The 16,690-nt window shown below is 41.2% G+C and overlaps 1 protein-coding gene across 11 annotated transcripts in view; it reads left to right on the top strand.

The window, feature by feature from the left end:
- The window catches only part of LOC135983881 (probable E3 ubiquitin-protein ligase HERC6), a 77,688-nt gene extending 63,782 nt beyond the window's left edge, over positions 1 to 13,906 (top strand). For 9 of the 11 annotated variants that reach the window (XM_065597516.1, XM_065597518.1, XM_065597514.1 and 6 more), the window contains 11 exons: positions 1,049 to 1,197; positions 1,291 to 1,404; positions 2,031 to 2,141; positions 3,721 to 3,891; positions 4,929 to 5,075; positions 7,136 to 7,302; positions 8,949 to 9,015; positions 10,051 to 10,121; positions 11,551 to 11,734; positions 11,839 to 11,941; positions 12,478 to 13,906. In XM_065597516.1, the coding sequence (XP_065453588.1) occupies positions 1,049 to 1,197; positions 1,291 to 1,404; positions 2,031 to 2,141; positions 3,721 to 3,891; positions 4,929 to 5,075; positions 7,136 to 7,302; positions 8,949 to 9,015; positions 10,051 to 10,121; positions 11,551 to 11,734; positions 11,839 to 11,941; positions 12,478 to 12,689 (1,496 nt within the window). In that variant the 3' untranslated portion in view covers positions 12,690 to 13,906. The remainder of the gene's footprint in view (positions 1 to 1,048; positions 1,198 to 1,290; positions 1,405 to 2,030; positions 2,142 to 3,720; positions 3,892 to 4,928; positions 5,076 to 7,135; positions 7,303 to 8,948; positions 9,016 to 10,050; positions 10,122 to 11,550; positions 11,735 to 11,838; positions 11,942 to 12,477) is intronic. The other 2 variants (XM_065597512.1, XM_065597513.1) reach the window with 2 other exon arrangements.
- The last annotated feature ends 2,784 nt before the right edge of the window (positions 13,907 to 16,690 follow it).

The raw sequence follows: 16,690 nt of genomic DNA, 5'->3' as shown, positions 1-16,690 counted from the left end.
ATATATTCTACACTCCATCTACACTCTACTCCTCAGTTCCTCTGCTCAATTTCATGTGCATCTTTTCCACAACTCACAGACCATATATCTCCGCCTTCATCCTAAACAACCAGTGGGCTCCCTTCTTGTTGTTGTTTGTACTACCAGGCCTAGAAATCCTAGACACACAAGCTCCTGGTCCATGGGGCACTGAACGCACAGAACAAAAAGACAGTCACTACCCCAGAGAGCTTACAATCTAATTATAAGACCAAATAAATTAGGTGGACACAGACAGACTGGAGAGCATAGGAAACAATGAGATAATATTGATCAGCATGATAGCCAGTGGTCTCAGCACATCAGTAGCCCAGTTGTTGTCAGGGATTTATAGGCATCTTGGCAGTGGGGTTTTGAAGGAGGGTAATGAGGTAGCTGTGTGGATGTTTATGGTAAGCATTCCCAAGCCTTCGGGGCAGCGTGGGAGAAACATGAAGGTGCTTGTTTGAAAGTTTAACAAGTGAACAGTGGAGGCTGGCATCATGGTCCGTTTGGAGGCAGGACTTAACTTTTTGATACTGAATGAGAGGGTAGGGTAGGAATAGATTGTGAAGGGCCTTGAAATTAAGGACAAGTAACTTATGTTTGATACAATAGAGAAGAGGGAGCCAGTGGAGAGGGACTCAGAGAGGGGTGACAAGAGCCTTTGACGGACTAGGAAAATTACCCTTGAACTCTGACTGTTTATTGGCCTGGAGTGGTCATAAGTTCACATGATTAGGTTTGGTATTGCTCTCATCTGTTGTAGTTTTGTATGTGTGTTTTATATAAGTGGGTGTAAATAGCTGAAATATGGTGTCTGATTGCATTTAGTGGCTGCATTGTTTCCCTCCAAAACCACGTTGCATTAAAAAACACTTTGAATCATGTATCATTCATAAAAATGCAAGCTGAAAGGTGTGTTTGTGGAGGAAGGCTGGGACGTGTGTGTTTCTTTAGAGATTTTTGTTTCGTTGTTTTTTTGGCTGGGGAGTTTCATTTACATGAATATTTTCCCCTCATATTTCAGAAAAATGCTGGACGTCGTTGTCAGCATCCTTTTTGGACAATGTGGTGCAGATGTTTAAAAAGGTTGTAGTATCTCAGCTGCCATTTTACGCTTCTCCCCGTTGCCGGGACACCAAACCTCTCCTAGAAGTGCTTGAAAAGCTGTACAGGGTAAGCATGTCTAGTCTGAATAAATCCATAGAGAATCATCACTGTTTCTAAGCAAACATGTGCATCTTAACCCAAATTTTATTCCATTTCAAGGCAAACAGGAAGGCTAACTACACACTACAGTTAAGCAATTTTTACATAGATGAAATCTCCGGGACATTTATTCCAACCGACGTAGGAAGGTGGCGCTCATGGCAAATTACAACTGTAAGTATGACATTGTACCGTCTCCTGGTTATTCCAGAGTTTCTAAGGACAGTGGATGGTTAAAAGACAGCAGTTGCGCCTTCGTTTTTTATTGTTGTAACACCTAGTATCTCCAGCTGAGATGCAGGCCAGACTGTGCCAGGCTCTAAACAGCCGCTAAGCAAGAGACAGCATCTGCCCAGAAGAGCTCACAGTCTAAATAGAGAAACACACACAACCCTGGGAGGGGATATAGAGGCACAGAGGGTTGAAGGAATAGAACCTTGGTTTCCTGACTCCCAGTCCAGTGTCAGAACCACTACCTCTGAAATTTCTAACCTTCATGTTAACTCCATATTGTAGCTGTGTTTTGATTTTTAAGTCTGGGTTTAGTTGCAGTACTGGTTGGTGGGGGAAATGGGCCCCAGGACCTGCACGTGATGCACAGCAGCTAATCCAAAGGGGTAGAGGGACTGTTATAATTCTCTCCTAGGCAAGAAGGGGAAGGAGACTGCAGTCTTGCAGTGCCACTTCTTTGTGTGTGGGGACGGGGAAGAGAGGGAATCAATGAGTTAAGAGTGCGGAAACTGGGACTTACCTGTTTTATTTTTAAGTATTCAAAAGATATGTACCATTCTCATTGGTAGAATTCGTGTCATGAAGACGACGTTCCCGTCATATTCTGCCGTTTCCCTTTTATCTTTAACTTGGTTTCCAAGACTCAAGTGTTCCACTTTGATTCATTTTTCATGCAAGAGGTATGACCTGGTCTCTGTATACTCTGAGAAACAGTCTAGGTTGGTTTGTTTTTTGTGCGCCACAAAACTACAGTGGCATTACAACCCCAGGAGCATGTGCTAAAGTGAAGGACTTAGAATCTATTCACTTTTTTTTTCCAAACTAAGGCTATGGCTAAACTACAGAGCTTACAGTGGTGCAGCTGTAGCGCTGTTAGTGCAGAATCTATGCTGACAAGAGGGAGCTCTCCCATCAACTTAATGACTCCAGCCCCCGCGAGTGGCAGTAGCTTTCCATAGCTCTGTGCACACCAGCACTTAGGTCGATGTAACTTACGTCACTCATGGGGGTGGCATATTCACACCCCTGAGCGACATAACTTATACTGACTTAGGCTATGGCTACACTACAGCTTAAGTAAAGTATTTTCGTGACCCAGCACTTGCTATCAGTGGCAATATAAAGTATTTTGCTGGAGATGTTTATATTTTGTTCTTGGGGAAAATGGCATTGGTTGTTCAAATAGTATACTAACATGATCGACTCTGTAACATGACATGGGGCAGTGTGGTTTTAGATTCGGGGTGGGGGAGGAAAAGAACTTGTAACGGAGCTTGGGAGCATTGTCTCCCAGGACAATTATTTGAAAATACACCTACAGGTCAGTGGAATTTAGTCAATTATAAGGAGGGGGAGGGGATTTGTCCTAATTTCCCTGTCGTTTGGTGGCAGAATTTTAACAAAGGGCTTCTGGAGCCTCGGCCAGCACCTAGCTGCTTTTCCTATAGGAGAAGAGTAGTTCCCCCTACATGAGAATTATTTAGATCTTATTAAGTGTGCCACGCTGTGTGAGCTTTCCGAACCCGGGGGGGTCGGGGTCTGACCAGGCTCAGGACTCTGCCTGTGTGGATTGAATTGCAGGATTTGGGGCCATTCTGATGTAACAAAGAACGGAATTTGCAATTGAACATCAAAAGTTACTCCTTTGAACATCACTTAAGTCTTCTTTTACCAATGGGTGTTTTGGTTTGCTATAGAGAGACAAGGTGGGTGAGGTAATATCTTTTATTGGACCAACTTCTGCTGGGGAGAGAGAGACGCTTTCGAGCTTACACAGAGCTCTGGGGAAAGGTATGCAAAGTGTCACCACTAAATACAAAGATTTAGCATAAGCAATTACCACATTTCAAGGGACCATACCAGGTGAAGTGTCCAGTTAACACCCTCCAGTCATGGGGGCTGTGAGTGGGGGGGCATTTAGTGGGTTATAGATTGTTGCAATAAGCCATAAATCAAGTGGTTTGCCATAGTCATTTCTGTCATGTTTTCCTGGAAAATGACTCTTTTGATATGGAGTTCATTCACATTTTCATCTAACTCTCCTTGTAAAAGAAGTTCTAATTATGCTGTATGACGTGAATACCACTTACTTCTAACACAGTATGTTTCAAATGAAAGAAAATGGGTGTGCAGTGCAATAAATTAGTGGCTAGAGCTGGGCAAATGTCACATAGAGGAGAAAATGTTTCACCCATTATCAATGCAGTATTTTTTTCAGGCAAGATGCTGGAAATATAGTTATATATTCATTTTTTTTAGGGTGCGAAGGTAGAAGCCCAATTCATACTGAAGCAGAATGAACTGCTGAGAAAGAGTGAGCTTCCTGAGTTGCCTGTTTTTCCTCTGCAAGTTAAACGCAGCAACCTGGTTGAAGATACTTTACGTAAACTAAGTCTGGTGGAGGACAGTGTCCTGAAAAAGCAGTTGTTGGTATGGTGCCCAGTCATGTTCTTCCTACTTAGCAATACGAGGGAGATTAGAGAGAAACTGTATAACTGGTTGGAATTAGGGCTGATTGAAAAATTTCCGTTGCAACTGCCTCTCAATTACCTGAAATTATTTCCGAAAATGGCCTGCTTGCCACAGAAATGTCACGTTTTAGTTGGGGGGAAAAATGAAAACTTTTTGGGTGAAAATTCAAAAACATTTTAGTTTCAGTTTATGATGAAAACTCAGAATTTTCCATGAAAGAAAAAACATTTTCTGATCAGCTCTAGGTAGCATGCACCTGAAGACAGGTGCCTAATTAGCTAATTAGCAAGGATCGGTTTCAACGCATTAGGCAGATTTATATACTCGGTTACCCTCGACAGCTTTGAAAATTTTAACCAGGGTTTTGAGATTTTAACCATATGATCCCCCCCATTAACAAAGATCAATTACTGCAAGGTTTGTGGTCTTACATCTGCACGATAGTGAACATTTACCCCTCTCTGTTAATACTTCCTGCCCTTGGATCAGTATGATACCACAGCGTGTGGTTCTTCATTAGAATGCAGGCTGACTTGGTGTGCCTTGTCTATTGCTTTGTCATGGGACCTCAGAGGGCTGGCGAGTTCAAAAGCCAACTTCAGCTTATCTTGAGGGGGAAAAAAAGAGAGCAGTGTGTCTCTAAGCAGACATAACGTGTACTGTAGCAGTGTGTTGTGGACATCATTTTTCAGAAGGTAGAGAAGGGAAACGAGGTGAGTCAGAGTTCAAAAGAGAGGTGAGAATGGCAATTTGTAAGAGCGGGAATGATGAAGTCTTCACAAATCATCCCTTTGCAGAGTTGTTCCTGCTCTGGTCTTGGAAAGGGCTGATTCTTTCAAACCCTAAAGCTGTGCATACGCTGCACTTAGTAGTTTGACTCCGGCACTAAGGGATGAATGTGGTGTTGACTGCCCCATTTCTGGGGGAATAGTAGTCTGCATTGACTTTGGAACAACGGCTACGAAGAATACCCATCTTTCTCTATGTTTCTGCAGGTGCAATTTGAAGGGGAGTTGAGGGGCCTGGATGCGGGCGGAGTGACGTTAGAATTCTTCCTGTACGTATTTGAAGAGATGGTGGATCCACAATATGGGATGTTCGTGTATTGTGACCCTGCGTCCCCAATGTGGTTTCCTACCAGCGTAAGTCAGAATCTGCTCAAGCCATTCAGGGTCAAGAGACAAAGGAAGTAATTTGCATTTTGACTCCAAGCTTCCTTACCTTCTGCCCAGTAGCTGGAGTTGGCAGGGGAGGGTCTTGGAAGGCTGTGGCAATTTTCCAGAGAAGAGGGTCTGTACCACCTGGGTGTTTTATATTGCGGAATTGGAGAGGGTTCAGAGAATGATTGGGTGCGTGGGAAAACTCGTATGCAGAGAGATTGCAAAGACTGGGACTTAGTTGACCGTAGAAAGGAGTTAAATAGGAAGGGACATGATTAAAGCATGTAAATCAATTAATGCTCTATACATGATAAATCGTGAGCTTTGTTGTCTTTTCTCACAACACAAGAACAAGGGGACGTTCAACGAAACTGAAAAGTATTGAAGGAAATAATTTTCCATTCAGTGAGTAATTGGACTGTGGAGTTCTCTGCGGCCAAGAATTTAATGAGATTCAGAAAGGGACTGGACATTTATATGGATTACAAGTTTATCCAGAGTTATAATCGTACAAATACTAGTTTTAAAGGGATACAAATATCATGCCTCATGTTTTACGTCATTCTCTAGATATTAGGGATTAGGATGAGATCGTTATGAGAGGCAGATTCTACCTCCTGTGGGGGTTCTTGCTGCTTCTGACTAGCGGGACTTCTGATCCAGGTCTGGCAATTCCTGTATTCCTACAAGAAATATTTTCTAAGAAATAAAGTTAGAGAACGTTAACCACTCAGATTATATTTTCTGTCTAACCTCAGTAATTAGCCAGACCACAGCAGTGTGTGGATTACTGTGCTCTGTACTGAAACTTACCATTAGTAATTGTACAAATTGTAACTGATCATCAGAGTGCATCTCTGAGAGTTCAGGTGAGCTGCAGTCAGATGGGAGACCAGTTCCATGGTTCTAGAATTCTGAATGACTGGTGTTCCCAGGCTAACTACAAGCATAGTCAAAAACAATTAAATTCCTACAATCAGTGGCAACTCTTCAAGTGGCCATATGCTGCTTTTGTACACTTTATACCGCAGTTGCCCAATTTATTCTGTGTCCTTACTCCTTTGTGATATTTAGTTTTAGTGCTCAGCAAAATCTATTTTTGTCAGGGAGGGGGAAGAAAAAAGGTAAATTCCTTCACCCCAATTTCCAAATAAATGTGAACCAAAAAAGAGAAAGACTTAATGCACCAAATAAAGTCTAAAAGAGGGCTTTTCAAGATAATTTTGCTCAGTAATTGCCTTTGGTTTGCACTCTGTGAAGTGATAGTGTGACACACACCTCTTGGCCGATGCACCGGGGATTAAAAGCATGAACTGCTACAGTTAAAGAGCCAAGGTGTACTCGGTGGGCCTGTAACGGACTCTTATCCTTTGCAGATGAGGCACAGAGTGAGACCTCTAACACGTTCCCCAGTGAGACACAAGAGGTCAATGAAATCCACTGATGGCATATCTGTGGCTAATGCATGCCCCAAAGTTGCCAGATGCCCTCTCTTTTCCAGTAGCCTGATTCAGTCCTCCTTAAAGAGTCTCATTAACTTCAGAGGATCTTAGATTGGGCTTCAAAACAGGAGCAGACCTCTTATTCCAGGTGTCCCCTCTACTTAGGGCTCTGTCCTACTCCCATTTTTTTTCAATGGGAGTTTTGCCATTGACTTGAATGGAGCAGGGTTGAGCCTTGGGGAGCATCAGAAGGTTCTGGTGGGGTTTCTTTAAACATAGTTTCAGCTCTTCTTAGATGACTGATAGGTTTTGTTGTTGCTGATTTTGCTTTTTCTTAATTACCATAACAAAAATGTTTTAAAAATGTGCAGTGGGAGTTAAATTTTGCATCGATTGACCTTGACATGATGCTCCTTTAACTAGTATAAAAAATTCTGTAATTAATGTTTTTAGGGCTCAAAAATGTACCAAAAGATTTACGTAAATTTTGTCTTTCCGATCTCGCCTTTCTGGCTTGCTTGTTTGTTTTTTGTTCCATCATGACCTACTACTTACTTGGTTCTCCAGTTATAATATTTCAACACTTGGATTTTTTTTCAGCCTTCAGTAGAGAAGAAAAAGTATTTCCTCTTTGGGATCCTGTGTGGGCTCTCCCTGTTCAACAGGATCATTGCCTTCATCCCTTTCCCACTCGCTATTTTTAAGAAACTTCTGGATAAGAAGCCTTCACTCGAAGATTTGAAAGAGCTGAGTCCTGTGGTAGGGAAGTAAGTGATTTCAGTTATTGATTCCAGCTGGATGTCTAAAGGAGTTTGTGCATGTACCCACATGTATATGAATGGGTTGGATAGTTTGTTGGCATTCACTATATTGTCTGTAGAGTGGAGGAAGAACAGTCTTGTGGTTCAGACACTGACCTGGGATTTGAGGCAGTGTTCCGTTTCCAGCGCTCCCACTGATTTCCTGTGTGTGACTTTGGGCAAGTCACTTTAATTCTCTGTCTCAGTTTCATATCTGTAAAATGGGATTACCATTTTCCTACCAAGGGGTTGTGAGGATAAATTGGCTAATAGGTGTGAGGTATTCAGGTACTGAGGTAAAGTCGGGGCTATATAAGAACATAGATAGGTGGAAGCATAAGAGTAGCAAATGTTCTGTTATTTTTCTGTGCTTGAGTTCTGTGTCAGGGTCATGCAAGCTGCCTTTGTGAGACTCGCGTTGGCAATAATTTGCCAGCAGCACTGTTGCTCTTAAAATAGACCGTATTGCAGTCTTGATCAAATTGAGTTTTATATGCAGTCTCGTAATCGCTTCTCTCTGGACCCACGTTAAGAATGAGGGCTGCTATGACCCACTCTGTAGCATTCCACACTTCGGCCACCCTCGTACCAGGTTGTGTGTCTGGTTTTGCCTATTTTTGTAGTACCTTTCTGTTGGTTGTGATTTGATTTGGGGATTAAGGCCATGCATTATAACAGGAGGAGATGCATTGATGAGTACACCTGGATCCATTTTTTTTTAGGGAATCAGTAGCACCTTGAGCCACACAAAGCCCTAACGGTAAAGATCTATCAGACAGCTGCACACCCCGCCCTATGTTACGTCTTATCTGCTGTCTGTCTGGAACAGAAGGAGAGAATGTAGCACAGGCAGCTGTGAAATACAACCTATTACATACATTGCGCTGTTGTGAGGCTGTCGGCATAAATAAAAGAGCAGAGCCTGAATAGCTTGTGTTGTCATCAAAGCCTAGAGATTCAGTGTTAAGAGGGGGGGGGGAAAGGACAAATTACAGTTACTAGTAATTGCGCTGGGCAATAAAAACATACATACAAGTGCCGCTTGCATACAAAGCAACTTTTGCTTTATAACATAGAACTCATCTTGACTTCTAAGAAGTTGAATTCCATATGTTTTATGGGACAACCAGACTTGAGATACAGGTTTTTCCTGGACAGATATTGAGAAAACAAAAAATTCCGAGCTTGACCTGCAGGAGGGAAGGGAGACAGAGATTGATGAGAAGAACAGAACTCTGGGGCATACGGTAGCAGAGATGGGGGAAGTGGGTGTAGATTTTCTACTGGTTTTTGAGCCCAAAACTTCTCATGGTGGCCTTTGTCCGTGACACGTATCAGGTTCTTCTATCCATGAGTGCAGAATTTACAATTTTTTGTTGCTTGCGACTGGAAATATGTTTAACTATAGTATTTACTGCTACGGTTAGCATAATTTAATCTACAAACAATCAATTTTTTAATTGTTGTATATTAAACATAATGGCTCATAGTTATTACAAATCAATAATAAATGGTTGAGATTTCACTACTCACGGTGCAGGGTAATTTATCATGTTGGTCTGTCATCTAACAATTTATAAGTATATTTTTGTCTTTTTTTTTTTTTCCTTTAGGAGTTTGCAGGCAGTTCTAGATTATGAGTATGATGATATTGAAGAGAATCTTCAGATACATTATTGTGTGAGTACCTCTGGAAGCCATTATGATACATGTCCACTTCATTTGCTATGCACTACAGTAGTTACAATTGCTTTCACTTTTGAAATGTTGTTCTTTGCTTCACACCGTGAATTGGGCGCTCTTACACTGCTGATGTGGTATTTAGAAGCTTTTCGTGTACTTACTTCAGTCGCTTATTCATTTTTTTTCCTCCCTGCATGTTATCCAGTTTAGGAGACAACGACTGTTCCCTCTGGAAATTCAGAATAAGCCACTATGGGAATGCAAGTCTAGAGTGTCTTTTTATCAGCTCTTTGAGGCAGGGGCAATCTTTTTGTTCTGTTTGTACAGTACCGGGCACAATGGTGTCCTAGTCGGTGACTGGGGCTCCGACATGCTACTGCAGTACAAATTATTTTCCCAGCTTCCCAATCTTTGAAAATGAAAACCCCACTTTAAATAAGATACTTGTAGGAACTAACCGATTTTGTTTTAATTATCATAGTCTCTTATTGGAGCGATGAGCCCTTTGGCTCTGAGGCTGGTCTCTTCCAATCACAGTGGGCCAGATCTTGACTTGTTGTAAGCAAAGGCAATTCCATGGACTTCACTAGTGTTGAATTTAGCCCGTTCTAACCTGTCAATCAATGAGCAAAAGCTCTGTGTATGATAGGGGAGGCCTGGGCTTGAAGGGGAGATGGCAAAGGCAAAAAAGAGGACAGAAATCTTCATGTTTTCTTTAATGCCTAGAAACACACCCATCTGAAAATGACATATCAGAGTTCTACCTGTGCACATTACTGACACACCCATGTCTTTTAATAGTTACAGGAAGTCACTGAAATTGTGGTCACATTTGCACCAGGCACGCATTCTCTCTTGCCACTATAGTGCAGTTTTGAAGGTGATTGGATTAAAGGTTTCTGTAACACGCACAACACCAGTGGGAACTTTGCAGCCATATTGATTTCAAGTACCGTAGTAGGGAATTGTTTAATGGAGAGAAGGTTGCCTGGATTGTTGCCTCTTCTCACAAGAATGTTTTCATGGTTTCAGGTGTCGTGGGACAACAAGGAAGTAGACCTGATTCCAGATGGCAGTTCCATAGCTGTGAACAACAAAAACAAGTATCTTCATGCAGATTGGTTTATTTAATTCTAACTGGTGGGCCTTTTACAACCGGGCCTTTCACAACCAGGCCTCAGAGTCAGAGCAACTGTCCAGCTCTTTACAATAGTGTCCTTTTAAGTACTGCAGTTCTCAGTACTTCCATGCCAATAATAATGAGGCAAACTCTCCTAGCTGGGAGAGCAGGGATAAGGTGGAAGGTACAGGAAAAGATAAGCTTAACACTTACAAACACCCCCGTATAGAGACCTGAGCCTTTGTCCCTCTCACCATCCTCTGCGTGGAAGGCTGGGAGTGAATACGTGTCTCCTTTGTTCAGTCCCAGACTCCTCTCCCTAGTGAGGTTATGTGAACCCCTGACTTGTCACCTGATGAGCTGATTTAAAACAATTCCTCCTTTGGCACGTGTCTGTGAGAGACGCACCAACATTTCCCCGAAATGCATGTGTGCAATTGCATGATACTGGGCCTCTCTCCCTAGAACTGGGCAGTCTAAAGGCACTTGTTGAGACTTTACCCACTTCAGGCTCCCCATCAGGACAAAGCCCTGGCTGGGATGATTTAGCTGGGAATTGGTCCTGCTTTGAGCAGGGGGTTGGACTAGATGACCTCTTGAGGTCCCTTCCAACTCTGATATTCTATGATTCTATGATTCTATGATCAGGACACAATCGTTTTTGCCATTTTGTTACAAACTCAGGGCCAGATCCTGTGAGTATTGAGTGTAGCTCTTACTGTCATGAGTAGTCACTGGGACTATCATGATTTCAGTTCGCAGTAGTAAGCAATAAATCCAGCAATAAATGTTTGGAGGGTCAGATTCTAAAGTACTTCCTACCCCTGGGACACGACATATAAGAACGGCCATACTGGATCAGACCAAAGTTCCAGCTAATCCAGTATCCTGTCTTCTGACAGTGGCCAGTGGCAGGTGCCCCAGAGAGAATGAACAGAACAGGTAATCAAGTGATCCATCCCCTGTCACACAGTCCCAGCATCTGGCAGTCAGAGGCTTAGGGATGCCTAGAGGCTGGGGTTTCATCCCTGATCATATTGGCTAATAGCCATGGAAGGACCTATCCTGCATGAACTTACCTAGTTCTTTTTAGAACCTCAGTAGAAACTTTTCTCTTATAACCATCTTTTGAAACTATTATCTGAGCCATTAAATGAATGTCTCCCTCTTCCTTAGCATCAAAGGAATGTTAGTCAGTTTAATTCTAACAAGGAGAAAAATACTTTTTAAAAAAAAATTACAGGAAAAAATGGTGTGTCAAACTGTATCTGAATAAAAGCTATTCTTATTACTATTGTATTGCTGTGAGGTGAGGAGCAAGGTGACCAGGCAAATATATTTACTGTCCTATGTGTATGAAGAGAAGAATATTGTGTGTGAGCTAACCAATGTCTCTCTTTGGTTCTGTGAAGGAAGGACTTTGTCAACAAGTATGTGGATTACGTCTTCAACAAATCTGTGGAGGTGGTTTATGAGGAGTTCAAGAGGGGATTTTATAAAGTCCTGGACAGAAAGATACTTAGATTCTTCCAGCCTCAAGAACTGATGGAGGTGGCAATTGGAAATGCTAATTATGACTGGAACAAATTTGAAAAGGTATGAAGGGAACAGAGGAAAGAATCTTCTCCAATATCATTCTGATTTATCCACTGAGTGTCACTTCTTTAGAGTAAACGTTTTTCCTTTGTTCCATTTTGAAGAATGCAGTCTACTGGGGAGTGTACACTCCATCACACCCCACCATCAAAATGTTCTGGAAGGTTTTCCATGAGCTTACAGTGGCACAGAAGAAGGGCTTTCTCTGTGAGTATCATGTCCACCAACAGATTGGTTTATTTCTCTCAAAAATTCAACTAATGAAAAATCTTTCAAAATAGAGTAGTTACCATGAGCCACTCTTCCTTGAAGTAGAATTGACTCCTCTGGGGTTCTACAAAGTCTGTCCCGACATGTACAGTGCCCAAAGATTCTGTGCAGTAAAAGTGACTTCTGAATGAAATACTCCCATTGACATCAGTGGTGCTAAACATGCAAATAAAGGGCCTGATCCAAAGGCTGCTGAAGTCAATGAGACTATGCATATGTGCAATGTTTGCAGTATCAAGGCCTTAGACTGTAAGCATCTCAACTGCAGGCTATTCATGCCTATGGGGCTATATAAATAATTTGAATATCATTCTGAAACTGTACTATTCTAAAAAGTATTATTGGAGATAAGTTTATATGAAATGTGCTATGGTAAATATTCCTCAAATGCCCATCACTTTATAAAAGGTCATTTGAAATACATACTTCTAACTCTTCTTCCAGCTGAAATCTAATTCTGTTCTGCTCTGTAGTGTTTCTCACAGGAAGTGACCGAATCCCTGTAATGGGAATGGACTGTATAAAGATAAAGTTCAACCAACATATGACTATGTCTGAAGATCACATCCCTGAAGCACAGACCTGCTATCACATCCTGATCCTCCCACAGTATTCTACAATAGAAAAACTCCGAGAGAAACTTCTTCTAGCGATCGATAACAATCGGGGGTTTGGCAAAAATTGAGTCACAAATATGCACAACATGCATCAGAAACAGAAATGCTCCCTAGTCTCTTGATTCTGGATTCCTTCCTCCAAAATTCCCATTGGAATCAGGCCAGTAGTACAGTCTCTTCCCGATACAGGAGAAAAACTTTGGAATAATTTAAACACCACTTACAAAAATGGGTTTGTTTGCTTTTGTGTTAAGTCTTCAGTGGCAATTCCCAAACACCCTTGTTCAGGAGTGTCAGAATTATTTAGGGTCTCACTAACGTGAAGAAACAGATTAAACCCAAATAATATCTGTATAAGTTTAACGGTTTGACTAAGCCTCAGCAAAGCAGAAAAATGTAGAGCATAATCTAAAATAGGGTTTATAACAGAAACTGTGGCACACTCTAACACTAGTCCAAAACTGTAGTGCTATAGGATGAGAATTTAACTGCCATATATTGAAAGCTTCTAACCAACAAACTATATTAAATTACTGCTATATCACTTAAATCTCAAATTAAAAAAATACTCTGACCATTCAGTGTATACATTTTGTATTAGAAACTCCATAAAATATTGTCTTCAAGTATATGGGAAGAATAGAGAGTAGTTGTATATGTTACAATCAAATATTATTAACCCTGCACTGTATTCATAGAATATCAGGGTTGGAAGGGACCTCAGGAGGTCATCTAGTCCAACCCCCTGCTCAAAGTATTAAAAGACAACTTCAAAGAAAAAGATAAAATATCAGTGTCCAAGGAATTATTTTCTTAGTTTTCAACCTAATATAAAATTATAACCCGTCTACTGCACCCAGCAGATCAAACAGCGAGTTCCAGTTTATAACCTTAACGTTAGTTGTTTGTCAAATTTCACTAGCTTCATGATAACTCTACCAGTTCTTAAAGCCATTTTGACCTACTTTTTTTTGGTAGCATCTTGAGGTAAAATTCTCTGGCCTCATTTTGATGTTAGCAACTTGCAAACACTATTCAATATAATGTAGTAAGAGTGATATCGCATGTGAATAATTCTGACCTATTTGGTGGTTGGGTGAGCAGGGTGAAAAGAATGCTAATGAAGAAAATACATTTGATGGGATAAAGTTCTGTAATATTTTTGCAATAATGGTGTTTCTACTGTATTTAGATAAAGACAATGTAAACGTTTAGGTCCACATTATATCACTGATGTTTAAGTAGAACTCCCCATTGAAATCAATTAAATCTACTTAAAAAGCAATTGCATCACATGGCCTTTTTGTTCTTAGTATTTAGCAGCACAGAAGTCTGATTTCCTTGGTCTGACTGCTAGTTGCATGTAGTTTGCTAATGAAAGTTGCATCAAATAAAATTGTAACCCGCTTTTATTTCCTTCATTCTTCACTTTGGCTTTATTAGTAAGGAAGTCAATCATCTGGTCCTGTAGGCATTTCTCTAGCGAAAAAAGGGATTGAATGACCTGCCTCTATTGTATGCATGATGGACATCTGAGGAAGGGACCTGGGGAAAATAAAGGGATTAGTAATGGAAAAGAATATAAAGGAGAGTAGAGGTAGTCACACTTCCTGCTTGGGCCCAGACTCAGCAAGATATTTAAGCACCTGCCTGGCTTTAATTACAGGAGTTACCCCCATTTATTTCCGCTCACATAGTTGCTTAGAAATGATGCAGGAGGCTTAGTAAAAAGTTTGCAGTTTGACAAGATCTTGAACTTCTAGAAATAATTAACAAAGTCATATTGCGGAGGCACAAATGGCAGTTTTCTATGGTGTATAATTAAGTGAAATAGATACATTTTCACAGAAAAAGGCACATCACCACCTCTGCTACATCTGTTAACTGCTCCCTACCCTGAGGACCAAGGACTGTTTAAAAGAAAAAGCAGGAAAACTCAATATTCACATATTGTTCATTGACCTCATTCCTGCAAGTGGATGAACTGTTTTTGATCAGACTTTCCAAAAAAGTTCAACCTGAGACAGGCACAAAGCATGGAAAATTTCCGCCCTAAAGGTTAAAGTTTATCTTCTGGAAACTGGGAGTTATAACATTATAGTGTTAAGCAAACCTTAACTATAGGCATTACTACTGTGCTGCTTGTAATCTTAGAAGTTTAATAGTCAACACAACATTCTCTTTGTTTGCAGAAGGGTGGCATTTTCTGATGGAGAGGCAACTGTTAAAAATTGCTCTTCACTGGACTGAGGCTGAGAATCAGTGGGAGTATGCATCCTTCATAAACTGCAACTCCAGGGCTGAGGGGTGGAGGTGGGGAGAAATGCAAATTCAGATGGATGAGAGAAACCTCTGCGTTACATCACACACACACTGCGTTACATCACACACACACACACACACACACACACACACACACACACACACACACACTCTTTGGCCTGCTCTGATTTCTGAACAGTGTTAGAGAAACAACTCAAAAACGGCATCCATTTTTGTGTTCTGCTCTGGCCCAGGGGCTGTATTTTCTAAGTCAAGTCTCTGTCATCCTTCAGAAGTTGGCTCAGGGGCAGAAAATAGGTGTGTCAGTGAAGTAAGACTGGAAGTTTTTATCCATCAGAATGTTCATCTTGGGGGGTTCACTTGACCTGTAGAGAAGATGGCTGCCTGATTCCAGGTCTCCTAAATCCTCACACACTAATCCTCGTCAATTAAGGGCTCCCAGGTATCTAGACAACAACTTTCTGTCCGAAATGTATTAACTAAACAAGGGGGACCCTTTTTGTTGTGTTTTTATGGATCCTGCTGGGACAAATAGAAACACCACATGAGCCAAGCCTGAGTCTCCAAAGAAAGAAGGCAGAGGAAACGAAGCAGTCTCTCTCACACAACTCGGCAGCTCTGAGGGACTTTCGAACTACCATATTTGATCTTTTATCTCAAGATATGCATGAGCTCTCTAAAGATCCAGGAGAAGTGAAAGCTCGTTTCACCTATTTAGAAAACGAACTATGAAAAACTGCCATAGAACTGAAGGAAGTTAAAACAGAGAATGTTTCCTTAAGGCAAAGACTAACCAGTCTTGAGAAGAAACAAGAAGATCTTGAAAACCAATCATGCAGGAATAATTTGTGGTTACTGGGCATCTCTGGAGGGCTGGGAAGAAAAAACATGATTAGCTTTCTCCAGAACACACTCTGAGGTAATGGGATTGGGTCCCATTTTGCCTCCCCTAGAGATTGGAAGTGCCCATCAAGTGGTAGGGGCCAGAAGGAGAGAGAACAATAATAACTCCAGACCCATCATCTTTAAATTGCTAAGAGTTAATGACAAAGTTAAGCTGATGTCTGCTGCTAGGCAAAAAGGATTTTTTTTATAAGGATTTTACATTTTCTTTGTATCCAGACTTCTCTGCAAATTTAAAAGAAGACAGCAGTATTTAATGGCATCAAATGCGCTCTCACGGGGTCAGATATTAAATACAGCCTCAAATAGACTGATATCTTCATAACAAAGTTGACAGACTCTGTGAAATACTTCAATATCCCATTGGATTCTTGGCAAACACTACAGGACTCAAAACTAGATCTTGCTAACAGCATGATCTTGGCCTATGTAGGTATTTTGGTAAATATAGGTATATTTCTGGCGGATTCTTAATTTGTATTGTGTACGGGGGAAGGGAGGATTGGTGCAGGCATACACTGCCTAGAATCTGGACATGCCCATATTGGAAATCTGGGATGTTACAGGGATGGAGGATTGTATGGAGTGTGGTGTTTTTGTTTTATGGAGAGGCACTTGGAGGCTATCAGTCTACTGGGCATCAATCAGCAGCTGAACAATCACTGATTTTTCATGAGCCGTATTTAAAGTTTTGTTCCTGGAATGCACAGTGGCTTAATGAACTCTCCAAGAGAAGCAAAACTTTGAGGCACTTAAAATCAAATGGAGGTCTCATAGTTTTCCTTCAGGAGACCCATTTAAGGAATGAAGATGCAGACAGAATTTAAAAACTGAGTGGGAAGGTGAATATCACTCCTTTTTCAACTCCAGGTGAAGGGAAGTA

Source organism: Chrysemys picta, chromosome 5 (genome assembly GCF_011386835.1).
Source record: "Chrysemys picta bellii isolate R12L10 chromosome 5, ASM1138683v2, whole genome shotgun sequence".
NCBI lineage: Eukaryota > Metazoa > Chordata > Testudines > Emydidae > Chrysemys > Chrysemys picta.
The sequence above is the reverse complement of the archived record's forward strand: the minus strand, read 5'-3'. Positions and strand labels throughout refer to the sequence as shown.